The sequence below is a fragment of the Accipiter gentilis genome, chromosome 2 (genome assembly GCF_929443795.1).
Source record: "Accipiter gentilis chromosome 2, bAccGen1.1, whole genome shotgun sequence".
In the NCBI taxonomy this organism is placed as follows: Eukaryota; Metazoa; Chordata; class Aves; order Accipitriformes; family Accipitridae; genus Astur; species Astur gentilis.
This window is the reverse complement of record NC_064881.1, coordinates 28,702,431-28,729,454: the sequence shown is the minus strand read 5'-3', so window position 1 is coordinate 28,729,454 and position 27,024 is coordinate 28,702,431. Positions and strand designations below refer to the sequence as shown.

The window sequence follows — 27,024 nt, the reverse complement described above, 5'->3', positions numbered from 1 at the left end:
ATGTATAACAGCAGTTTGCATTTTGAATTTACTGTGCTAATTGCAGTATAACCCACAAAGTTTAGTTTAATTTGGCAGTGTCTTTGTAAATAGCCTCATTACTATTTTATGGCTACAAAAATCTGTAGAAGAGTAGGAGAACTGACACATTGAGAAGAAAGGGAAAGCATGCAAAGTGCTTGTTCAGTTGTGACTTCTCTTGCTTGACTTTTCAGATGTGCTGAGCCTTCAGAGAGCCATTTGAAGTCCAAAGGGTGCATGGGCACTCTGAGCCTGTATGGGCAGGAGCTTTGAAATTGTAATCCACAGACCCAGGTTTGCAAATTAAGCAGCCAAGTTTCAAAACTTGATTTTGGGCAACTTGCCTATGGTTACCCAATCATGCCTGGCAGAACAAGAAACAAAATCTGTATCTGTCAAAGATAAGTAAAATGCTGCCAGATGCCTCATAGGAACCACCAAGGATTTCTCTTGAATTCACTTGAGCTGGGATTTCATTCAAGACTTCTTCCATGTAAATGGGTATTGGTTCAATTCTCAACTGACTCACTTTCTCTAAAAGCAGCATGGTTTTTCCTTCCTGTTTAAACATTTATTTTACATTTCACTTACTCAGAATTCAGACTAAGGTAAGTGGTTTCTCTCTTTTTAGCTGTCTGTTGCTATCCTGATTACTTTTCTGTTTTCTTAATTTGCTGCCCATGCTGCAGAATAAAATTAGGTGAGCTGTTGATTAAGACTTCAGAAAAAGTCTCACGGCTATAGTCTTTTTTTTTTTTCCTGCTCTTTGCATTATTCAGAAATTAGTACCTTCACAAAAGCCAATATTGTTTTAACGAAGTTGATTAAATGCTGAATTTTTACATTCTAACAAATCTCTGCCCCACTGTGATACTGGCTGGTAGGTCAACCCAGAAGGGCACAACCAATCTAGGGGTTACTGGAGTGCATTGATGAGAACTTCCTAACGAAGGTGATCACAGAGCCAACGAGGGCAAGCACTCTGCTGGACACCACACTTACAGCCAAGGAAGAACTTGCCAGGGATGTGAAGGTCAGGGGCAGCCTTGGCTGCAGTGACCATGAAATGGTAGAGGATCTGGCAGGGAAGGAACAAGGTAAATAGCAGGATCAACCCCTAGACTTCAGGAGAGCAGACTGTGGCCTCTTAAGGTATCTGCTTGGAAAAATCCTGTGCAATACATTGCTAGAGAGTAGAGGGGACCAAGAAAGCCAGTCGATTTTCAAGTATCATCACCTCTATCTCCAGAATGATCCATCTCAATGTGCAGGAAATCAACAAAAGCAGCAGGTGGCTGCAAGGATAAGCAAGGACATCCTGATAAAGATCAAATATAAAAAGGTATTACACCAGAGGTGGAAGCGAGGACAGGTCGCCTGTGAGGAATATAGAGACACTGACCAAGTGTGCAGGGACAGGACTCGGAAAGCCAAAACCCATCTGGAGTTGCATCTGGCAAGAGATGTGGAGGGCAGCAAGAAGGACTTCTACAAGTATTAGCTGCAAAAGGAAGACCAGGGAAAATGTGGGCCTGCTGCTGAACAGTATAGGGGACATGTTAACAAAGAACAGAGAAGGCTAAGGTACTTGGTGCCTTCTTTGCCTTCGTTTTTACTGGTAAGACCAGCCTTCAGGAATCCCAGGCTCCTGAAATCTGTGCAAAAGTAGCAAGAGAGGTGGAGGAGAATCAAGTTATGCAACAATTTAAAAAAAAAAAAAAAAAAAAAAAAAGGACTGAAGTCCACAGGGTCTCATGGGATGCATCCATGTGTGCTGAGAGAGCGTGTCATTGTGAGGCCACTCTCAACTATCTTTGAGAGGTTATGGTGATCAGGAGAGGTTCCTTGTATTGGTTTTGTGTGGCAAGGTTTTGGTAGCGGGGGGTGGGGGTTACAAGGGTGGCTTCTGTGAGAAGCTGCTGGAAGCTTCCCCTGTGTTCGAGAGAGAGCGAGCCCATACTAGCTGGCTCTAAGACGGACCCGCCGCCGGCCAAGGCCGAGCCAATCAGTGATAGTGGTAACGCCTCTGTGATAACATTTTTAAGAAGGAAAAAAAGTTGGGACGGGGAGAAACAGCCACTGGAGTGAGGAGTGAGAACATGTAAGAGAAACAAGCCTGCGGACACCAAGGTCAGTGAAGAAGGAGGGGGAGGAGATGCTCCAGGCGCCGGAGCGAAGATTCCCCTGCAGCCCGTGGGGAAGACCCTGGTGAGGCAGGCTGTCCCCCTGCAGTCCAGGGAGGTCCACGGTGGAGCAGATATCCACCTGCAGGCCATGGAGGACCCCACGCCGGAGCAGGTGGGTTCCTGAAGGAGGCTGTGACCCTGTGGGAACCCCACACTGGAGCAGGCTCCTGGCAGGACCCGCGGATCTGTGGAGAGAGGAGCCCCCGGAGCAGGTTTTCTGGCAGGACTTGTGACCCCATGGGGGACCCACGCTGGAGCAGTGTGCTCCTGAAGGACTGCACACTGTGGAAAGGACCCATGCTGGAGCAGTTCATGAAGAACTGCAGCCCGTGGGAATGGCCCACGTTGGAGGAGTTTGTGGAGGACTGTCTCCCGTGGGTGGGACCCCATGCTGGAGCAGGGGAAGAGTGTGATCAGCCCTCGCCCTGAGGAGGTGAAGCAGCAGAAAATAACGTGTGATGACCGTAAACCCCATCCCTGTCCCCCTGTGCTGCTGGGGGGGCTTGGTGGTGAAATTCCGGGAGTGAAGTTGTGCCCGGGAAGAAGGGAGGGATTTCATTTTATTTCTCATTACCTTGGTCTGGTTGATTTGTAATAAATTGAGTTAATTTTCCCAAATTGAGTCTGTTTTGCCCGTGACGGTAATTAGTGAATGATCTCTCCTGTCCTTATCTCGACCCACAAGCTTTTTGTTATATTTTTCTCTCCCCTGTCCAGCTGAGGATGGGGGAGTGATAGAACAGCTTTGGTGGGCATCTGGTGTTCAGCCAGGGTCAACCCATCACATTCCTGAAGGGTGGAAAAAAGCAAATGTCACTGCCATCTTCAAGAAGGAGGACACAGGGAACTACAGACTGGTCTGCCTCACTTCTGTCCCTTGGAAGGTGAGCAAGTATTCCTGGAAACCACCTCCAAACATCTGAAGGACAAGGTGACAGGGAGCAGCCAGCGTGGACTTTGTAACCATGCAGCCCTGTAATACAGCATAGCCATTGCTAGTAACAGACTGTAAGCTTTGTACCGAGTTTGCAAGGCCTCAGGACTGATGCTTCTCAGGCTTGCCCTGTCCAAACTTCTCTTGACCTGCCTAGAGCTTTGCTTTACTTGATTTAGCTGTGACAGCAATTTCTCTGACCAGGGGGGTTAAGCAAGAGAATTGGGCTAGACCAGAGGTCTCTGCCAATCTCAACCATTCTGCGATTCTGTGCAAATAAAGAATCTGATGAAATTCACCCAGAGTTTTCCTCACATTAAAGAGCAGCAGAACCCTTTTTTTTTTATCAAGTTTGACTTCTTAAAAAAATTTCAAACCACAATTTCTTCCTTGTTCTGACCTCATTTTTTGACTGAAGTGACTAATTACAGATGATGAATGAATAGTAAAGAGCTGATATAAAGCATCTGGGAGGAGTTCACAGAATAGAATGATTTATTCAAATTCCTAAGTGACAAAATAGTATTTTAGTTTGACTGAAATTTAAGATAAAAGAAAACTAGCAATTAAAGAAGTTGCACTTTCGCTCTTCTCCCAAGCAACAAGTGCTTGTACAAGAGGAAATGGCCTCAAGTTGTTCCAGGGGAGGTTTAGATTGGGTATTAGGAATAATTTCTTCACCAAAAGGGTTGTCAGGCATTGGAACAGGCTGCCCAGGGAAGTGATGGTGTCACCATCCCTGGAGGTATTTAAAAGAGGTGTAGATGTGGTGTTTAGGGACATGGTTTAGTGGTGGACTTGGCAGTGCTAGCTTAATGGTTGGGCTTGATGATCTTAAAGGTCTTTTCCAACCTAAGTGATTCTATGATTCTTCCCTGCTTCTCTGAAAAGTAATTCATAAAATTCATTTGAATGCTTGCAAACGGAATTAAGCATATGAAAATGGATACACATTTTAAATCCAAGATGCCATTTGCAGCCATTGTAACTTACGCTGCTGCTTAGTTTCCTCCTACAAAAACATTTGCAAAGACCTGTATCTTGGGTAAGTCTAGTGGTTTTTAAAATCAGGAGCAGATCAAAACTAGTATCTATTCGATCAAACATTTTCTCTGTCCTTATTAGTAATCAGCAGTTTTCTCTTTTCACCCCTCTCTTACAAGAAAACTTTGAACTTACACTGGAAAATAATTTTTGTTGGTTTTGGTTTTTTTTGTTTGGGTTTTGGTTTTGGGGTTTTTTTTCAGCTGGAACTAGATATTTTACTTCACACTTTACAAACTTTCATCCAGAGCAATGTTTTTATTGTCATAGTATATATAGGATTGCCCCTTAAATTATCATCCCTAAGATCCAAGTCCAGTTTATTACCTTTGGGCTTTGCATTCTTGTCCTGCTTTGCTGTCAGGTCTGGATGTATTACTGTCCCTGTTAATCTAATACTCTAGAATGTCATTTTTTGCTTAGTGCATAGTCATTAATAATTCAACAATTCACTACTGCAAAGTCCAAACATATGTTGGACTTGCACTCCTGGCAGGTTCTGCCCAATCAACCATATCACCAATGCAGACTTATGCACTGTTCTGTCCAACTCCCACCAGTGGAATATTTTGGGAACTAAATTTATCTCAGAGGAAGTCTCTGGAAATGAAATACCTTGAAAGCCATCTTATGATAAAAAATTTAGTTCTTTGTCTATGAAGCTATAGCTGCCAGGCATCATGTGATGCTCCCAGTTTTGCAAACAACTTTGTCATCTGATTATTTACTCCCCTCTTGGTAGTAGATGGCCCAGTTGCCTTTGATGGACTGGCAGGATTTCTGAACACCCTGAGGACATCTTGTTTAAGGAATGCCCATAGACACCCATGTGCATGCTTTTACCATGCTCTTCTCTTGGGTGAGGGTGATTTAAGACAGACAAAATGAACTCTGTGTACTTTGTCTTCAGGATAGCAGCATTCACCAGAGGTATGGAGAACTAGAAAAACTTGTTGAACAAGGGAATGCTGCAACGATTAGTATTCATTTGGGCAGCAACTGGTGGAATGCATGAGAGCAAAACTTCTGTTTTTGCATTTTAACAACTGTGAAAATGTCAGCATACAACTGCTTTTAACTGCATCATAAGCCAAACATAACTTTTCATGGTCTGCAAGCATAGCCTTAGGGCCCAAAAATCTCTGAAAAAAACCCATACTGCCATCATTCAAATTAGAAGACTTTGATAGAAAAAGAAAATTAAGTGACAAAAAGATAGACAAAGGGGAATAGAGAAAAAGAACCCTTACCAGGCTGTGACACAAAGGAAAAGACATGATCAGTTACTGACTGTTCATTATCCTTAACAATGCATTAAAGCAGTTAAATGAATTCTTGTGTGCCACTTCTTCCTTCTTTCCAGTGGGTGCTTCTCAGCTCTGATTTTCATCTTTCCTCTGCTCACTCTTTCTGATCTTTTTTTCTTTCTTCCTCACTCACGGCTTCCTTTCTCTCTTCTGCACTAAGATGCCACACCAATATAAAAATCAGAAGGGTACTGTTTTGTAATGTGTACAGTCCTTGGTTTTTAAAATTCCCTGCACCCCTATAGTTGTCTTGATGACTTTTGTCTCTGTTTTCATGTTTGCACAAATATGGTAAAGTAAACCTCAAAAAAAAAAAATCAAAACAGCAGCACCTGTACTTTGTTCAGCCTTTTTTTTTTTTTTTTTGTCTTCAGCTTAGGCATTCAGCCATTTCTGATCTCACATGCAGCCTGCTGTTTGGGTTTTTTTTCTGAGCAGGGACCACACCACCAACCGTAACTGACAAGATCTTTCTCTTCATAGCCATCTCTGACACCATTATAGTTTTTTGTGCTGCCTTCTGCATGTGTTTTATGACACACATGTAAGTTTTCTTTCATGTGTACAATTTCAACTTTAAAGACACACTATGGCATGATCCCCCCATTCTCCTACTTTATCCTGGATGTTTTTTAGGATTCACATTGTTTTTCAGTGTACTATTGAAAAACTCCATGTTCTGTTACTTTTCTGAACCTGCCTCCTGACTACTCACTGCCATTTCAGTCATTGCCTCAGAGTTTATCATGTCCTTTTTCTGTCTCTTCCTTAGCTAGACAGATCTTGTGGTTTTTTTTTAAAAAAAAAAACCACAACAAAAACACAAAAATACCAAAAAACCCCACAGGAGTTAGCTGCTGCTGCACCAAGTCAGAGCTTCCAAGCACCCTTCCTGCGGGTACCCTGCGAACACTTGATCTCATATCAAAGGGACTTTCATGATTCCCTGATTTCAGAACTGAGCTTTTAATCTCACTGCTTTGACATGCTTCAAAGGCTCCTGTGAGCTGCTGCATCAGAAATAGGGCCCATAGCACTCCAATATTTCTATTTTAATGCAGGTTACCAAATACAGCAGGCATCAAAATTGTCTGGATTGTGCCTTTACCAAATCAAAAAATGATATATTCCAACTGTTTGAACCCATGTCATAGCTCAGGCAATTTTAATTGACAAAATGTTGTTTGCTACAGTGGCTTTAAAATGCAGTAATATCAGCTTGAATGCTTGCCAGCTGCCAACCTGGAGGGTTTTTGTTATTTTTGGAGCCTAATCTTGTATGACTTTCTCTCCACCTTGTACTTTTCTGTCTGTTGGATTTTCACAACAGTTCCTTACACACTCTTGAGTAATCAGTAGCCTTCCTCAGCTGTAAGAGGTACATATCTTAACACATCAGTTCTGTAGAATATAGGCGCTTTTCACCTGCTTGAAGATGATTTGGCATGAAGTTATATAAACATGGCCCAAATGTAAAAAAAAAAATAATCAAAAACCAAAGACTGTCAAATGTCTGTCGAACCCCTACAAATCTTTTTCTATGCTTATCTTTCTGACATTAAGCTAAACAGCTTCTCAGACTCTTTCATGTCAATGTTTGCTAAGTAGCAAATGGCACCTCGGTGTCCATTTCTACATCAGATTCCCTGACTCCATTTGGCAGAAGTCTGCTTCCATTGCCACAGTTACAGTGCTGTCAAGCTGCCTGCTAGAAGAGTCATCTTCTCCCTTCTGTACCAAGTTCGGGTTGGGGTTTTTTCCTTGATTATTAGTATTTTAGCCTTTTAGAAGCTGGACTACTTTGACAAAAAGGCATTTTCTCCCCAATTTAGGAATTATTTCTTTTTCAGATAAAGGGTAACTATGTAAAGGCCTAGATCATCTTTTCTATAGAGCTGTTCTTATGACTGAGCTTTGCAGTAGAATGAATAGAAGAACATAGATTCCTCTGATCTGCTGTGTTGTGACCTTTACTTTATAGATTCCTACTCATTCAAACTAGAAGGAATGCTGAACACTGTTTCAAGTGCAGGCTTCAGAAGTTATGCCAAGGAAACCATACCTTGCCCACTTAACAACAGTTAAACACTGGCAGGGCTCTGTAACAGGCAAAATAAAGGGAGTCTTTGGGGTAATAGCAACACATCATAGCTCATGACAGCCATATCCTGCACACTGCCTGTGTAGGTCAGCACAAAAGACAACACCGGGCTTTGAGATGCACTTCCATATACCTAAAGGACCAAAGGGCAAGAACAGCCCCATAAAATAAGGCTATTTGTGGGTACATTAGGTACTCCACTGAATTAAAAAACCTAGATACAGTCATCATGCAGAAGTGGCAGATGCAAAAACACAGGCCCACTGTATCCTTGAAGACATTGGAAAGGATGGTTAAGATTTGCCTCCAAAGAACACCTAAATGGAGCTGCCTATACATGGACAAGGTGACTAAGCTTCTATTACACCCAGTGGAGTTTAATGTAGATGTGGAGTGGGCTGAGTAGCTATTAAGACTCCACGGCACGCACTGAATACAGCTCCATCACCCATAATAGCAGCTTCAACACTCAGTATGCAGGCACACACAGAGAAGTGTGTAAGTTCAGCTGTCTTAACATAAAGCTGTTAAGGTATCTGCCCATAACAGACAGTGACTATGTATACACAGGAAAACACTGAGTTTTGCAGGGGCATTTGAACTACTTTGAGTAGCAGAGTGGTAGGGCTGTACTAATGTAGCATGCTGTACAGATTAATACACCTTGCTTCTTAGCAGGAGTAATAAATTCCTGTCAAGCACTGCTGTGCTATAGCTATGTCTTCTGTACAGCAGCCAGTTCTTGTTAAGAGATGAATAAAGATTTACCTTTTTCCCCCTCTAGAAGAGGCTGCTATTAGGGAAGCACCATTCACCCTCTCCCACCTGCCTAAAACTAGGAACACTGATTACTATTGACCATTTCAATCAACTTGTATATAATCCATAAAACCCCGGAAAACAGTATTCTTATATTAGCCTAGCCAATACAAACCACCACAGTGGGCAAGGAAGTACCAAGGATGGGCAACAGGGAAGACCTGCAGAATTAATGATTATAGGTTTGCAACAATTCTGACAGAGACCAAAGTCGTAGGGAGCTGACTCATTTCATTAATAAACAGAGCTTTTTAGTGACACTGGGCTTAATGCATGGCTGTGTGTGTCAGCTCACGGGGTGCTTTCCTGTTAACATCAATGATTTTGCTGGTTTTCATTAGGCATCTTTCCTGTCTTTCAGCATTGTGACATGACAGTTAGACAGACCTAACTGGATTAATTTTGCAATTAAGATGTGAGGCAATATATCAAATACTACCCTGATGTACAGATATATGATATTAAAACTGAACAGTTTGTTCATGATGCTATATACAAATAGTTTGGCATTGGCAAGTTGTATTAAATAGGATTTCCTAGCTAGGAAATCTCTAACAGAAAGTCTATAAATAAAGGTTAATTTTTCTCTTCAAAGAAAGATCCACCATGACGATTGCAAAGAGCCTGCTGCTTAAAAAATCCTATGCAATCTGTACAACCAGTTACTTAGACTAGGAACCCTAAGAACAGATACACGCTGTCATTTTTTCACCTCCCCCCGCCCAACACAGAATGAGATGAAAGTGTAGTGGGAGAACCACATACTTACAAGGTTTCTTTCATTGAAACAACACAGCATGTAAAATTGACATTGGTTGTGCTTCAGCATTCACATGGATAGGATGCCAAACAGAAGTACCAGAATTCAAATTAGTTTGTCCTTTTAAAGGATGCCTTACAAGACTTGATCTATTTTTTATTTCTCCTCCTGTTTACTTCCAAAGGTAAGAACAACTCAGGAACTCATTCCAAGTTTTGGTCTTTACAAGACAGCACTGAATCAGTCATCAGTAACTTTTAATACCTGGCTGGGTATTAATAGCTGGCTGGGATAGGAGAAAGTAAAGTGAACTGATGTGTTTCCTGCACTGCACAGGTATTTGATGATAGAACATTTACACTGTGTTCAACTTCAAACTACAGACTGTAATTAACAGATTTTAAAAGAATAAACTAAAAGAAATAACTCCCTAATCAAGATTTGGTAAGTCAGGTTAACACTGAATTGAAAAATATTCTACCAATGAGTTTACATAGCTTGTATATAACACCACACTCCTGACAAAGGAACAATATCTACTTGTTTGCACAGCAATTAAATATGCTGTAGCTGTTGAATAAATAATTCAATCCAGAACACTTTAGCAAACCTTTTTCCTGCACAAATACACATACTTCAGTGCTAAGACAGACATTAATACATCCTGCCTTCACTGCTGAACAGAAAACAAAACAAGAATGAGCAAGATCCTGAAACTAAAGGTACTTGGCAATGGAGGGCTTTCAAATAAGAGTAGGGAACAAGGACAAAACAGTTAACCTAGCATGAGAGACCATGAATGCATTCATTCTAGAGCCCACTTCATTTTAAGCACATTAGTTTCAACACAGGACCAAATACACAACAATGAAGTATCTCCTTAACTTCTATACTTGAGCCTCTGAACATAACAGAAAAAAGCATCTACCAAACAGTGCTTGGGGAATGCTATCATACTTGAAGCACCTCTCATCAGGATATAGATGATCTCTGGAGACAGACACTTTAGACTTCCTCATTTTGGTAAGTTAAACCTAGTTTCTTCATTGTACATACAGCAAGAAAACCACCTCAAGCTGCCATGTGCCACTTGGCCAGCTGGAAGAAAGCTACTTCTCTTTCTATCCACAGGATCTGCTTCATTCTAAGCTTCTCAAAATTAAAGACAGGACATTTTGGCCAGATGTTCCACCTCCAGAGATTTAGTTTCTATTTATACATTACAGAATAACAATCAGGAGCTTCCCAATTTTCTTACATAGGATCAAACTTATCAACTAAAAGATGCCCAACTCCCTTGGCATCCCAAAATGCCTTGTGCTAGCACCGTTTTGGACTTCTGTGCAGCAGCACTGATGACAGTGTTCAGCAGTCTACGCTCATAATGGTCACTGGTGCAAATCAGATGGCCTGTATTTATTAGCAGTCATGAAACCAGATGGACTGTCTGCATCAGGGAGCTTAGGACATCACAGATGGTTAGAACCAGAAACCTGAATTATCTATCTGTGCCAGGTAATCTCATTACAAATATGCCTCCCCACTGAGGAAAAGCAGAGCAGCCTAGACATTCTGCAGAGCACCCATCAGAAATAGTTACCAGGCATCCTCTCACTCCAGAATTGTTCAAAGCACCTGGGTTTAACAGTCCAACTATAAACAGTCCACAATGAGACTATGCTCCTTGCTGCATGTGTCAACTTTTAGTCTGCTACATGCAAAACTCTGCCATGCAATGAGGAAATGAGTGGAAAGGGAAAATAATTTACTAAGTTCTGTACTCACCAAGTCATGCTCATAGAGGGCAAATGAAGAATATGCAAGTTATCACAACAGTAGTTGTAAAACTGTCAAAAGCAAATATAATGCACATACCTTTTTAAACACAAGGGAACAGAGTTAACAGAACTTAAGTTGGAAGCATAGACTAAGAGATGATCTCCCACTCCTCTCTTACCTAGTACTACTGGTAACCTGTTCTGTTGACACATTCATCTAGAACAGTTTTAAAGATTCAAGATTTAAAGGTGAACTTGAAAGCACACATTGACTTGTCAAGATTCAGCCATCCTTCTGGGTTGAGCCATGTATTTGCAGCTGTGAAATCCTTATTTGGAAAAGTAATCACAGCATCCCCCTTGCATCTAAAGTAGCAGTACTTTCTGCAATGCAACAAGTTTGGTAGACAATGCAAACAGAACAAGCCCACTGCCTGTGGCAAAAGAGCTGTTTCTATTTAGTTTACCATCAATTCATTCTCATGCCATTTTAATCTGCACGTTAAGTATTTTAGATTGTTTATGAAATGCTGTATTACTCTGTATAGGGTACAGTCCACAACTTAATGATCTAATTATGCTGCTTTACCTGCAGCACTGCCCTGAAGGTAATCATGAGATGATGGAACTGAGACATGCAGAGTGATAACTGACAAAGATTTGAGCTTTGCTGCCAGGGGCAGCAGCACCAGCATGCCTGATGTAGGAGTTCAAGCCTCACAGTGGCATTCAGGAGCTCTGAAGTCCAATTCTCAGTCTGTTTCCACGTATACTTTGTTTGGCCATCTGGTCTATTCATAACAGGGATGACACAACAGAACATATTCTTGAAATACAAGTAATTCATAAGCTTCAGCCCTAGTAGAATAGCTATCACATTCTGTATCAATCCAATACACACGGATTTCTGCATAATTGATCATTTTATTGGAATCTGTTAAAAGATGTTTGTTCAGGTCACCTGTTCAGCAGGCAGTTACACTGCTTCTGTTCACTGCATACATACTGAGCAAGTCTCCAGGCAATACATAAATACTATTTTGTCTGACCCCATACATACGCATGTTTACTACAAAAAGCAGCTATTCCTCAATAAAAGTTGTATCCATGGGACCAATGTTCAGTTCTTCTAGCTATGACTTGTACCAAATCCTTATCAATAATCATAGGTTAAATACATCAATACAGTAATAGAGCTTTAACAGTAAAAAAGTAAGAAAGTTAAATACTGCAACAGCTTAGATACATACTGCATTTGAATGATCGAACATAAAGTCTATTGACCTAGCTAATGACAGTCATCAAAACACAACATACAGAAGCAATGTCAACAGCCAGTACTTGTCTAAGCATTTTAGAGTTCCCCTTTTCCCTTCAAATAAAGAAGGGTTGTACACATCTTGACTGTGAACTTAGATATCATTAACCTCACAGCAACGTTAATCCTGATATTTAAGGTTGGGTAAAGAAATAGACACATTGAAGCTGCAGGCCACTAAGTACACATAGCATTTGTGCATTTGAGGAGCCAATGTTTACTATAGCACAGGTTCATTGTTCAAACTAAGTGTACCCTATGTAACAGTAGCATTAATTGGCAATATCTGTATTTAGTAGAAAATGCCATATACTCAATTAGCCAAAATAAGCTAGGTTTTTAAATGTTGATTTAATTAGCTATGATGAAGCCTAGGGAGGTATTTTAACTGAAACACCTTGGTAAAGTGAAATACGCTGACCTACCATTGTTCTCTAAAACACTGTTACAAGTTACCTGTGTTCTCTCAGTCATCAAGGGCTGGTATTTCAGCCAGCATTTAAGTTTTTAACCTATGGGCTGGTTAAAATAGATCTGTATACAATGCAACATATCTGAAATAGATGCAATGATGACCAATAAATTTGTTGTCAGTCCCTACTTTTTACAGTTACAAGTCCAACAACTTCAGGCACACGAGTTATAGCTAATCTTAAGTTCAACTTCAACCATTACAAGCCAAAGAGACCCATTTCAGATATTGCTCTGTGATAGCATTCTGGACTGTAAGAACATGCATACACCAGCTGTCCAGAAATACAGAGCTGCTAATAAAGACTTGCTAGAAAAAGGCATTAAACATACACATGCACACCAGTTAGCTTCCCAACTAAAACACTATTTACAAGACATATTTCAATTTTTTGTAATTTGTAATTTTTAACCCAACTTACAAATGAGTTCAAGTGCAAGACATCCAGTATGTGACGATTTGAAATAGCCAAAGTGACAATGAGTGCAAATTACAAAGCCACAAAGAGGTTAGCAATGACCTCCTGATATTTTCAGGTGAAAATTTATTTCCCAGATAAGTAACACCAGACAGGGGTGGAGTCCATGAAGGACATGACCTTTAGGAAAGCCAACGCAGTCTTGACGAACAACAGTGAATTTTTGAAAGTCTGCAAGTTTCTTCATACTGCAAATTAAAATTCTCCACAAAGTTATCTCATATCTTACTGCAGGTTGTAATGTATTATTGCCCTACAAATTGTGCAGAAACCCACAGCCAAGCAACTACTGATGCACAAGTTTAGAAGTTACTGCACATAAGATATGATTAAGCTGTAACAGAATCTCAGGTATTGATTATGGCTTAAACCTGCATTGAAAGTCAACACTTAGACAAATATCCTTAAGTGAATGACATTGTCTATATGAAAGTGGGACAACTTTGTTACACTGAAGATTTACTTGGTTAAAGTGACCTTCTGCTTGAAAGAAACAGTAGTATTCACAAAACCCCATATTTACTTTGCACAAATTAGCCCTGTAAGAATTCAGCAATACTCCTTTTTACTCATCTTTTAAGATAATGTGTAGATATTTACAGGTATTTATAAACAGGCTTTGTTTCTTGAACAGCCAGATCTTTGATAGTTAATTCTTTATCCTCCTTCCCTCCCTCATCCGAGTCTGCCAAATTCAAGACATTCTTCTAGCAGCATTCATGAAATCAATAGTGCAAAGTTATTACAAAAACCTTTTCCCAAGCTATGGTATCCTCTTCAAATTTGCATTAGGTCAACAGCACTTCCCATGTATTTAGAGCTCCAGGGGAAGGCAGGAAAAATAGATACAGTGAATCTAGCAAGCAACCAATTTGTTTACTGAGGGGTTTTGGGGGCTTTATTATTAGCTGGTTGTTTTTTATTTGCTGCTCATACTGGCCATTGTTACAACTTTGGTAACTAGTTCACTATGTTAAATTCACAGTTCCTCATTTTGACATGCACCTATAACATGTGAGTTGAACTGCACCACAATAATTGTAATGTCATCTCTATACATTCGAGCAAGCTCTTCTGGAAGACTAAGCATCTTGGACAGTCGCTCATGATCCACAGTGCCAAACTCATTGTTACCCACTGCATGACGTATCAGGTGAGTTGCTGCATTCTGATCTTCAAATACTGAAGAGATTCTTGCTCTCCTTTCTGTTAAGAGACCATGCATCTGTCCCAAAGTTACCTTATAGCCACCAACAGCTATTGGCTGCTGATGGTGAACACCAGTGAGGTACTCCCCTACAATTCTAGCCACATCTTGCCTATGCATAGTCTCCCACAGCCCATCTGTGGCCAAAACCAGGAACTTATCCTGTGGCCGTAATTTGTGATGTATAACTTCTGGCTCAGCTGTGAGGTATGGGGGAGTGTGATAGTTTGGAGGAATAAACTTCGTATACTCATTGTCATTCAGCTGATCGGGGCCTGATTCTACTACTCTCTTCTGTAGTTCAATACTCCATTTAAACTTCACATCACCAAAAGCTCTGAAAGGCATCAGAAGACCTAAGAGACGATCTTGTTTCACAAGACTTTTCTCTTCAGACTTTGGATGCTCCATTTTCACACGTTCCACTTCATGTTCATTTTGTGCATTGTGGTCATAGGACAGATTAACTGCAGACCAAGACCCATCTTCTTCCTGAACCCCAAGCATTGCCCTACTGTCACCTGTGTTTGCAATGTGCAAGTCAACACCATCCACATGGGCCACACAGGCAGTTGCACCAGAAAATGCTACTCGCAGTACTAGGTAGTTGAGAAAAGAATTTGGATCTCCTACTTGAGCTTCCAAAGAAATATCATTATCAAGCCTCTTAAAAGCATTGATTAAAGCTTCTTTCACATCAGTAGTCTCTCCACTGTTGAGATCAATGAGCTCCTGCCAGTAAGTTCTTAGACTATTGAAGTAAAGCTTGGAAGCTTCTTTGCTAAAATAATCATTGGGATGCTTGTGCCACTGTAAAATGGGCAATAGAGCTCTGCCACTTTCCACAGCATTTTCTATTTCAAGTAAAGTCTCATGAGGTAACAAAGAGACAGCAATATAGTAAAACAGTCTTTCACTGACAGCTTGAGCACAAGCACAACCTGCATGGCCATCAAACACACCCAGAAGCATCCCTCTTGTCTGTAAGCAAGTGGCAGCACTCCTCCGGTCTTCTATCGGAGCATTAGCAGGCAACTGGTTGCTATCAAAGCCAAGAACAGAACTTACATTTTTACCATCAAATTCTGGAACTTTAAAACTGTATTCATTTGCCTTCAGAATGCTGTTGACCTGTGGAGGAGTGAGGTAAAATCTCTGTGGTGTAGAAGCATAATCCCTCACGTGAATAAAGTGATTAAAGTTCTCCTTTGGCCTATAAAGTGCCGCAAATTTCTTCTGAGGTGCATATCTGAAGTGACTGTGAGCAAAATGAGATGATAAACAACAGAGATGTTTATGGTGGCAGTAACACACAGTACTGCCTATTCTGCTAATCTCACAGTTACGAATCAGTGGAAACAGATGAGCTGGTGCTGGCATGGCATCAGACAACAATGGTAGCCTGGAGCTTCGGACTGGAATTGCTGAAAGACAAGAGAACAACTATGCTTAGGGGGACAGCTAACAGATTCTTCCCAGAACTCTGAGTTAAGACATTTACAGCCCCTAACAAAGTTGCTTATTATATGAAGTTCATAGCTTCACAGGTCTTGAGAAAGAAAATGCATTAAGAGGCACTTGTTTATAGACACTACATGGGGCAATAACAAAAAAGATATACCATAATTAAGTTCAGCACAGATATTTTATCTCTTATACCCAGCCAGATGGCAGACAGGAAGTGAGAACATCATCCAGACGGACAACGCAGCTTCAAACAGAACTTGAGACAACAGTTAGCATGGAGAACTCTACAGTATGGCCACCTTCTATAAGGCTTTTATGGTGATTTGTTTTTCTGCTGATTTCCCAGCTGACAGCCAGATGTGGCACACAAGGAGGAAAACTCACTCCTTCTGTAAAGCTGAAGAGATAAAGCATCTAACAGTAAGATTCAAGAAACAACTTTGAGATGACATATGACTAGGTTTAAGATGAAGATGGTTTAGATGACAAAAGCAAGCAGTAGGCCATGGACAGCAGATATTCTTCAGGCAATCACAAGTCAGTAACAGGTTTTGTTTCTTCTCCCCCCTTCCACGTGTAAAACTTCAAACTTGTGTGACACCATGGTATACATGTGTGAAATAGCCACAGCAGCCTATGCAGCACTTTTCTAGCTTATCAGATAAAAATACAAGAGGTAGAAAGCAGATGTATCTCTCCTACCAGAAACTCATCTACCCCTGTAGATTTTAGGATTATAAATTGCTTTAAAAAGCTACTCAATTGAAGGACTACAGGCAAACTGTGTTTGCTTCCATGACTAGAATAGAGCCCTGCACATTAGCCTAAAGCTAGTTCAGTGTTAAGATAAACTATTAAGTTTAATATCCAAGAAAAGTATTCTACTACTTTTTGCCACATCTAAAAAAACAACAAAAACTTTCCTTAATTTTTAATTCCTCTGAAAAAAGATTATTCTAACATACTCTTCCTTGTCCCCATTTACATACCTGGTCACAACATTAGTGTGAGTGCCTCTTAAATCCCTCACTATGCCTCACTATCAGGAAGTCTTTTACGATGTTGTACTTGAGAAAAGAATTCCATAGTGGAAAAAAGCTGAACTGTGCCTTGTGTGAATGAAGCACACACAGTTAAAGGGAATTCAGTTTTCTCTTTCCAACTTTCATCATAAAACTTCTTAGAGAAAACCATTACAAATTCTCTTATATAAGGCTTACTGCAGTCATAAGTACTAGTCTATCAGCACCACTGTATCTCAGATTTAATTGTTCTACTGAAAAACTGGATACTGCTGTATTGTGCAAGGTGCTTCAGTCACTAAATTGATTGCCTTTTTTTTAGACAAGCAGGCATACCAGTATTTCAGACGAGACACAACCCCTATAAAATACGCAGTAAGCCCCAATACTCAATCTAAAGGATCATGCAACATAGGAAGAATTGCATTCTGTAATCACCCTGTTCTGTAAGCTTTCCATAGTTTCTGCCACAGGATTCTGATTACCCAGACCAGCTGAGAAGGGTCTGGAAATATATGAAGCTTCACCTCATTCTCTGGGTTGCAAGAGAAGGAAGCAAGTCACATTCTTCCCTCCAAGCTTACTTGTTCTCCTTAAGGAACCAGGAGTGGAACCCGCTTCTCTGTTACAAGATACATAAGTACTGCAAGCAAAGTAGAGTTCATGTTTCTACTATGCCACTGGCTTCCTAGTATTCATGACTAGTGACTGTCAGTCTTTACTTACACTGACAAAAATTCTTGTCCATTGACCTCTCGCAGGTCTCCCACTGACAGCCATGAAAACTGAACTGTGCAGTTTTCTGTTGTTCACCTACCAGGAAGAGCTCTGGTTATAGCCCTGTGGACCACAGGCAGCTGTCCAGACACTCAGCAGCACTGTATTGGCTTGAACTTCCACATGCATATTAAAGTTATGTTAGCCATTTGCTTCCCAGAAAGTCTATTTCTCCAGTCCAGGCTTTACATGCATACAGCATGACAGAAAGAAACTGCAACTCCAAATATAGATTTTAAAATCTACTCACTGCCTTCTAATTATAATGGAGCTATTTTGGTAACAGTTATGTATATTTCTTCACATAACATTTAAAAGCAACAGTTTTACTTACAGAATGGGAACCTCAAGGTTCTACAGATGTGCATGGTCCACAGCAGCACCTCAGATTTGGTGCTGGTCTCCCTTTAAACTCTACCTGAATCTACTTCTCCTGACTGCTAAGCATTAGTGTTCAGGGCTGACCCATACATGGTGCCACAACAACTGTTCTGACAGTTTTGCTGTTGATCCATGATGACGGAAAACCACGAAAGTACTGCTGTTATAGTGGGTCTGCAGTGCCACTAGAGGATATTTTGCTGATTTTTTTAATCATTAGTTTATCAAACATTACATGAAATTCAAGACAGTAGTAAGAAGTTGGCCTCAAGTTTTCCACAGCCTGTATCATCTACAGAAGATCCATGTCAGCTGAAGATATTAGTCTGTTTCACATATCAGATTTAATAAATCCTAGTTGATTAAGTAAAAGACATTCCAAGTTTGCCAACCTGAAGTGAAATTATCCTAAGTCTATCCCATTTATCCCCACATCATGGATACCCCAAATATAACCAGTCTCTCCAACTAGCCCTTAAATAATTACTTTAAGATCCCAAGTTCATTATGGTTGATCAAGAGATGCCAGAGAAGGAAAAGAGATTAAACAGAAATTTTACAATCCAATGAAGATTTGTCAAGAGATTAGAATCAAGCCAGTATTAAACACCTCTCCAAGCCCGGAGCAGGGTGCAAATGCTACTTTTAAGGCCACAAATATAATCTGACCATCTGACTCACTATTGGCCCTTTTGTGGGTTTTGTAGTACAACGCTAATAAAATGGAAAAGATATTACCCCTTCCTTTAATAAAGGCTTGTTATAACAACTAAGGCCAACTGATGCTGCACTGACAGGTTCCTCCAAAACACCTGCTTTAACTGTGCCAAAGACACCCAGGGCTTCAGACAAAAACATTTACCCCAGGTACCTTTCAGACACTCGACAGAACTGAATGAATTAGCCTGTCGGGGAGGGGAGAGGAGGAACAAGAAACATTCAAGGCAAGCAGAACCGTTAATCCTTCCCTCCGGCTGGGTCTCAGCCCTCAGACACAGCCCAGCCTGGCAATCCCTTCCCCGGGTCCCATCCGACCCCCGAGCCCGGCGCTCCAGCGAGTACCGGTGCGGGATACATACCGATCCGCCTGGGCCCAGGACACACACACATTCTCCTGTCACAACAAGAAGCCGCCAACATCCACAAAGCAGAAGCCCGGGGGGCGGGGGAGAAGCAAGGCAGAGAGTTTGTTAGAGAGGACGGAGAGCTCCGACACGGAGGGGGGAACGACAGAGACAAGGAGACACGCACACACGCACGCAGCCCGTCAGCGGGCGCCCGGAGCCGCCGCCGCCCGCCCGGCGATGGGAGCGAGCCAGCCCCGCAGCGGCGCGCCCGGAGCCGCCGGCGGAGAGCTCGACTGCCAGCGCCCACACCCGCCGCCCCGCCGGGCACCGAGCCCCCCGCCGGCTCCGCTCTCCCTTCCGGCAAAGGCGAGGCGCCGCTCCCGCTCGCCGCGGGCAGGGCCCGCCCGCCAGCGCTGGGCGTCGCCGCGGCGGAGCCCGCTATCCCCTCAGGCGCCGCGCGGCCCCGACATGGCCGCCCCTCCCCAGCCGCCCGCCTCCGGCACGACCCCCTCCTCCCTCCCGCCCTCCGCCCCGGCACAGACCTGGCCCCTTCCCGGACGGCTCGGCTCAGCCCAGCCCGGCTCCCCCGGGCGGAACAGGGAAGCAACTCGAGGGACCGAGACGCCCACACGCACCCGCCGCTCCCGGACCCCCGGCGAACGCCACGATCCCCTCCCGCCCGCGGCCGCCGCGCTGCGCGGCGCTTTATAAAGGCCCTGCGGCCCGCGGCGCGCCTCCCATTGGCTGTCGGGGAGGGCAAGGAGGGCACGTGACACGGAGGCTCGGCTGAGGGACTGCTGGGCGGGGGGAAGCGGGGGAGAAGAGGTGGCGGGCGCTGCGTGCGCGCGCAATGCGCAGGGGCGGGAAAGGCGTGAACGCTCCCCCCCCCCCCCCCCCCCCCCCTCCGGCGGCGTGTTTGAGGGGAGAGCCAGCCGCCCCTCGGCCCCCCGCCGCCCCTCAGTCCTCCCTCCGCCGCCCCTCGGCCGCCCGCCGCCCCTCAGTCCTCCCTCCGCCCTCCCTCCGCCGCATCGCCGCGGGAGCGGGCCGAAGCTGCCTCTCCGTCGGGGAACCGCCGGCGGGAGGTCGAGCCCCGCCGCACTCCTGAGGGCGGGCGGGCGGCAGCGGGCTGCCCTGCGGCACTCGGCGCCGGGCCGCCGGCCTTGCCCTCGCCTCCTCCTCCTCGCCCCGGGGACGGAGGCAGAGGTGAGGGCTGCCGTGCCTGCGGCTGGCAGCTGCTCCCGGAGCGCTACGCGGATGTTACAGGTGATTGCGGGTGATTTGCAGATAAAAACTGGACAAGCGGCTGCCCCCGGCCTCCCGCTGGCGCCGAAGTCGAGGAGCTGAAGGGAAAGCCGTGGTGGCTCGTCCCGCTGTCCTGCAAGTGCGGCCGTGCTGCATAGTCACCCCTGCGGCAACCTGCCCCCCACGCTCCTTTCATCAGGAGTCAGAGTCATTTAACTTCTGCCTGTTAAGGAGACTGAAAATGGGAAAATGTCTGAAAACTTCTGTAGCACGTATGCACTTCTACTCTGAATTAATTTTAAAAGAATGGGAAACGTGGTTTGGTGTGGGGGTTTTTTCCCCTTGAAATGTTCTCGAAGTGCCTTTAATAGTCACAAAGCACGTTAACTGCAAGAGACCACTGAAGCCTGTACTGCAACATTTGGGGTTTGTGTTTTTCCTTTGCTCCCTGGTGGTTAGCCTTCACCACAATCACTCCAGGCAAAACAGGCTGCCACGGAGTGCAAACAACCAGGGACAGCTCTGTCCTGTGCTTCTGAGAGCGCCACATTGGCTGCTGCCACTGCCAGCAAGGAATGGTTTGAGGGCAATGGCTATCAAGAAGGAACAGTCCTTCCCCAGAAGAGCAGCACCTGTCATTCCTACCAGTGCAACAGGAGCAGTGGACTCCCCTTCTTCCTTTCTCTCCCCTCTGTCAGATACAATTCTGTCCCCGTTCCACATCTCTAGGGCAACATTCAATTTTGCATACACTTTTGAGATACTTTAATCCAGCCTTACTCTTCATGTAAATTTTTGAATACGGAAAGTATATAAATTCAACAACATTTTGATTTCCTTGATCATCTCTTGCTCTGTTTATAGATGCACGTGCTCTCATGCCTTTCTATTTTCAGGGTGGCTGGGATGCCCACTTTGCTGTGTGTTGTTGCCAGCAGATGTTCGGCTAGCCTGTTGAGTGTTGCAATTAGCATTCCTTTAGCAGCTGTAACAAAACATAGATTTTGACTGTGCTTGCATCTTTATCCAGCTGGTAGGATGTTTACAGCTGTGTACTGAAACCAGTAGAGGAAACAAACGAAAATCTGTACTTAGTGCCCAGAAGACTCAAGAGGTCTACTTGGGATATAAGAGAGTGGAAAGAACTGTCCTGTGACCCTCTATGTGAAAACCAGCTAGAAAGATAAAATTATGCCATCTTTAAAAACGCAAGTCTTCCACAGTAGTAATTGAAGCACAGAGTATTAAAATGTTCATTTTTTGGTGTTGTGGATGACTTTTGTGACATTTATTTGTTTATCTAGAACAGTGCACCATCATCTTCTCTTTGAGGCCTATTTTAGAATTATAAAAAAAACCCATCTGACAGACACCATTGTACATTAAAGACTTCATTAAACAGCATGGAAGATGAATAATTTACATTCCTTTTTAACGGTAGCACATGGTTAGATTGGCAGAGTGTGCTCTAACAACAACCATTTACATAATTTTCTACTTGCAGCAAGAGTGACTGTAAAGGACCCAAGTTTAGAAATGTTTTTAAAGACTACGTAAGATGTGCACAATGGCACAATTAAGGCATCAGAAGGTAAAACGCTGTGGGAAGAGAGACCTGTGCCTGGGTATATTTGAGTGATAGTTGTATGAGTAGATATACAGAAATGGATTGGGATGCAGTCACCACTCTTCACCTTCTATTTCTGATTGGAAGTACAGGGTTTGTAGAGTGGATTCATGTTTGACTTCTAAAGAGAATGTTGCTGTCTAGAGTTGCCTATTGAGAAAAAAAAATCCACAAAATAATTAGCATTTAGCACTTTGGTCTTGAGAACATCTTGTGCCCATTAGTTCAATTCCCCATAACATGCTGTGAAAATGAAATGTTAGTGTTATAGCTCCCTGTGTATTTATTCTATTCATCCCTTTCTCTTCCTGATTGAAGGCCAGGAGAGAAGCTACTTTTAGAGCTGGTATTGGAAGCTGTGGCTCCCTGTCTCACAGTATCCTGTTGATACCACCTATCTCTTTGAACAAAAGACAGAATTTGAATTTTAAAATATTGAGTGAGAAGAGAATTCGGCCCTGGCAGCTGTGTATAAATCCTGCAAATGAAAGACAAAGTACTAAAACTTGGCTGACATTTTGCTCCTCAAGCTGATGCGAGTTTGCTGGTGTGCCAGAAGTTGGATATTGCAATCTGACTGGAAAGTTAGGTTTTCCTTTTCTTCATCTTGCTGCTGCCAAGACCTTTTTGTGCACTTTGAGCAACAGTCCATTTTTGCTGATTCTAAGGAATAAAAATCATTTTAATGAATAAAAACATGTTGTTCCATGTTTAACATTTTAGGACTGATGGAAAAGCAATTACTTGTAACTGCTTCAAGGTATGTGAAGTCTCTCTGTTTCCCTGGATGGAAGGATTATCATCTGAGCGTAACAAAAGACATCAATTCTTGTCTACTGTGCCCGTTGCCGACAGTGGGTAATTCTGCATTGCAGAATCGATAGGCAGCTATGCATTATCCCTGCAGCTGAAGTGCTGCAGTAGTTCCCCTAAAGCTTTCTACACACATTTCCAGAGAAACTCCATTACAGATCATCAAAATCCATTTTCCTTTTAAATCAGGTGTTTGTAATAACCATCTAGTTTAAATAAGTTCTTGTGCCTAATGTTTAAATATTTTATTGGTTCAGTTTTACGGAAAGCCAGTTCAGGAACACGGGGTAATACTTCAATCGATTGTATATATCCTGACTGCTTAACATTTTTACGGTTATCTTTGCACACAGTGTTTCAGAAATGCCATTTTTCTCCTGTGCCTGCTGAAAAGAGCAGTCACTCATAAAACCTGTCTCAAAATTGTGTGCACAGATCAAACACTTCCACCTGGCATGCTGCCATACCAACCTGGAGCAGGCAGAAAAATAAAAATAGAAGAGTCATACGAGTTTTGAAAGCGGAAAGAAAAGCCTAACAAAGGGGAAAATAAGGGACAAAAATATGCCATGTAGTGAATAAACAGGAAGAATAGGACAAGACTAAACTATCTTCTTTCCTTCCCAGAAAGCATTATAGAAGCAGTGACAGCAATGCAAGTCTGCTGTTCCACAGAGCAGTAATTTATTTTTAGCAGAAATCAGGAGCATTACATGGCAAAAATAAATGTGTCAGTAGAGCTCAAAGCAGATGGAGTACCTGCAAAGAGCGATGGCCTGTGATCTTCAGTCTGCTTCAAAGGAAGGTTTCGGTTGTACATTCATGCGTCTTGCTGCCCTCTCAGGGAGTGTTTGCTGTGGGTGGTGCATTTGTCCTCCTTTAACACAGCTGGGCTCCTGGGTAGGATGAATGTTTCTGAAGTTTTACAATGAGCCCTGCAAAAGGTGATTTTTTTAAAAACATAAGTATCAACTTTAGACTAAGCCAGCAGCACTAAGCCACATGACTCGTCTCTCCCCTGCCCTTTCTAAAAGGGAGGCCAATGGGGAATCAGAGACAATTGCTTTCAGTGGGTATTTTGCTGTCACTGTAGGACCCAGGGATAGTTTGATTTATTTTGTCCCCCCCGGAGGCCCTTTGTATCTTCATTCTCAGTTCCTTTCTGAAACGAAGCACTGGGTCTGGCTTCACTCAGCAGTTGGGATCCAGCTTCGTAGAATCATGGAGTAATTGAGGTCAGATGGGACCTCTGGAGGTCCTATAGGCCAACTTCCTGCTCAAAGCAGAGCCAACTTCAAAGCTGGGTCAGGTTGTTCACGACTTGCCCAGTCCCATTTTGGACACCTCTGAGGACTGAGGTGCCCCAGCCTGCCGGAGCCGCGGTTCCAGTGCTTCACTGCTTTCATTGTTCAGATTTTTTCTTTGTAGTTAATCAGAATTTTCCTTGCTCAGCTTGTATCGGTTGCCTCTTGCCCTCCAGGACTTCCTTGCACTATCCTGTTTGTGCTGGTTTTGGCTGGGATAGAGTTAATTTTCTTCATAGCAGCTAGTATGGGGCTATGTTTTGGATCTGTGCTGAAAACAGTGTTGATAACACAGGGATGTTTTCGTTACTGCTGAGCAGTGCTTACACAGAGCCAAGGACTTTTCTGCTCCTCACCCCACCCCACCAGCGAGGAGGCTGGGGGGGCACAAGGAGTTGGGGGGGGACACAGCCGGGACAGCTGACCCCAACTGACCACAGGGATATTCCTTATCATACAACATCATGCCCAGCATATACAGCTGGGGGAAGAAGAAGGAAGAGGGAACGTTTGGAGTGATGGTGTTTGTCTTCCCAAGTAACTATTACGGGTGACGGAGCCCTGCTTTCCTGGAGATGGCTGAACACCTGCCTGCCCATGGGAAGTGGTGAATAAATTCCTTGTTTTGCTTTGCTTGCATGCACGGCTTTTGCTTTACCTGTTAAACTGTCTTCATCTCAGCCCATGAGTTTTCTCATTTTTACTCTTCCAATTCTCTTCCCCATCCCAACATGGGGGGAGTGAGCAAGCACCTGTGTGGTGCTTAGTTGCCAGCTGGGGTTAAACCATGGCACTTTTCTATTCCTCAAATCTCATTAGCAGAGGACTAAATGCATTTTTTGCATTTGCTAGGAGTCGTACACTACCTTGCACCCTTCACATGGGTTGTCTTTCAGGGTTTGGTATTCAGTTTGAGGAATACAGCATTCTGACAACTTGATGAAGTAAAGGAAAGTCTGTAGTAAAATGTTATTGGAAAATACTTTTTTTGGCAAGCTTCAAGAATTATCACTGTCTGTGCTATGAAAAAGCAGTTTCAGGATATCAGGAGGTTGGCTCCAGAAATTATTTTGGCTCTGGAGGGGCTGATCCCTTTTCCAGCTGTAGTTCATCATGTGCATTTTTTAAGTTTATTTGTTACAGTCACTTAAAAAAGTAACTACATTTGCAGTTATGGTGGCTGCCGTGCAAAAGATTCAGTAGGCTCCGGGGGAAGTAGTGGAGATTAAAGCTGGGAGGAGAGAGGAATCTGCCTGCATTTTTCCAGAAAAAGAATAGCTTACACTTAGCAACAGACAAAATATTATTTGCCTAAAACTGCTGGAACAATGATATCCCGGTTTCATTTTATCATATATGATACTTCTGAAATTAAAGATTGTTTAGAGATTGGTAATTGCATACGGCCTTTCGTCTCTACTTGAGATCGCTGGAGTCAAGAGATGGAAAGCTAAAGGATGGTCTAAAAGATTTTCTACAGAAACAGGTGGCTGATTTGAGATCTCACTAGGCAAATGTGAATGTTAAAGAACAATATTTTCTCCAGCAGTGAGGAAGAGGAACCAGTGCCAATGACTTAAAGTACTGGTGTTATCTTCTTAGCATGAAGGTGTACTTTGGAGTGGAAAGTGGTTATGGAAGATAAAATTAGAAATTTGGATTTAGAACCAAGAGGAGACTCCGAACCAGTCTCTTAGATGTCTCGGGGCCCGGGGTTAGACCAGGTCTCATTTCCACTTGCAACAAGGAAGCTCAGAAAGAATACCAGACAGAAATGACCTCCTTCTCACTCCTATTTACATTCCTGCAGTTTACCTTTGCCTAAATACTGGGAAAATAAGACCCAGCCTTACCCTTTGGGGTTTGAAATTTTTGTTTGATGAAAATATGTAAGCTTTTGTTACTTCTTTTTTTTTTTTTCTGTAGAAGAAAGATGAGTTAGGTTACTGTTTTCCTTGGTTAATAAATAGAGTTATTATCTGAAGTGAACCCACCTACATAAATATTTACTGTTTGCTTTATACTTCATATTTAGTTTATATTTTTAAACAGCAAACCAAAAATGTATTTGTTCTATCCTCTTACCTTCAATCTGGTTTGTCTGCCTGTCCGTAGACAGTGTGCTTCTCAAAACAAGGAAAATACTTTCCCGGTGGTTTGGAAAGGAGTTCGCTTGGGTCTAGCCACAGACAAATAACTAAAAATGTAATCTAACTAATATAATAATTTTAAACGGTCTGAAGTCTTAGGGCTAGATCCAGTAAATTATTCTGTTCTTCCAGGTAGTTGCCCTAAGCAGAAGGTTACAGAGTCCCAGCTGCTGACCCTGAGCCAAAGTTGTGGTGGATCCCTGTGTGAGCTGGGGACCAGTCTTCACTGCAGGGCGAAGGATTGCCCTCACCTCAGCTGACCTACAGCTGGACGGTAACTGTACCTGCCTGGAAAAACATGCAGTGTGGACTGAATGTGAAAATTATACCAGTGTTTTCCAGTTACAGGGACTAAGCTTTAGCCACTAGGCTATTACATGATAAGATAGGAACCGGCAGAAGGAGCAACACTATGTCTTACAAGAGAAGTTGGAGCTTTGTTTGTGGTGTTCAGGAACTGGAGGTAGACACCTCCCTCTGAGAGATCCTGTAGATCTCAGCAGAACAAAGCTGTGCTCCTGTGCCAGGCTTTTAATCAAAAGAGAAGGCTTGACTGTGACCATTTCTAACACGCCTGCTTTAGGCGTGCCCTTCTTGTCCCGGGGAGTTTTTTAGAAGGTCATTTAGGGATCCCCACTCTAGTTTTGCCCTGAATTGGCACCTGGGTGCCTTCCTTGGCTCTGGATTCTAGCCCAGGGCTGGATCTAGCTTGCAAGTCCCAATAACCTGCATACTCAGTTGCAGAGATC

The 27,024-nt window shown here is 43.0% G+C and overlaps 2 protein-coding genes across 4 annotated transcripts in view; one reads left to right on the top strand and one right to left on the bottom strand.

The window, feature by feature from the left end:
- VIRMA (vir like m6A methyltransferase associated) overlaps positions 1–27,024 on the top strand; it is a 696,173-nt gene that overhangs the window by 267,048 nt on the left and 402,101 nt on the right. The window lies entirely within an intron of this gene.
- PDP1 (pyruvate dehydrogenase phosphatase catalytic subunit 1) lies at positions 11,862–19,800 on the bottom strand. Of its 3 annotated transcripts, XM_049826313.1 has the most exons (3): positions 19,682–19,800; positions 19,152–19,186; positions 11,862–15,849 (listed from the first exon to the last, which is right to left on the bottom strand). In XM_049826313.1, the coding sequence occupies exons 2-3, from the start codon at positions 19,180–19,182 to the stop codon at positions 14,198–14,200; spliced, it is 1,683 nt and encodes a 560-aa protein (XP_049682270.1). In that variant the 5' UTR covers positions 19,183–19,186; positions 19,682–19,800; the 3' UTR covers positions 11,862–14,197. The 3 variants fall into 3 exon arrangements, with proteins under 3 accessions (XP_049682270.1, XP_049682275.1, XP_049682260.1); XM_049826318.1 differs by lacking the exon at positions 19,152–19,186; XM_049826303.1 differs by lacking the exon at positions 19,682–19,800 and having other exon boundaries at positions 19,152–19,417.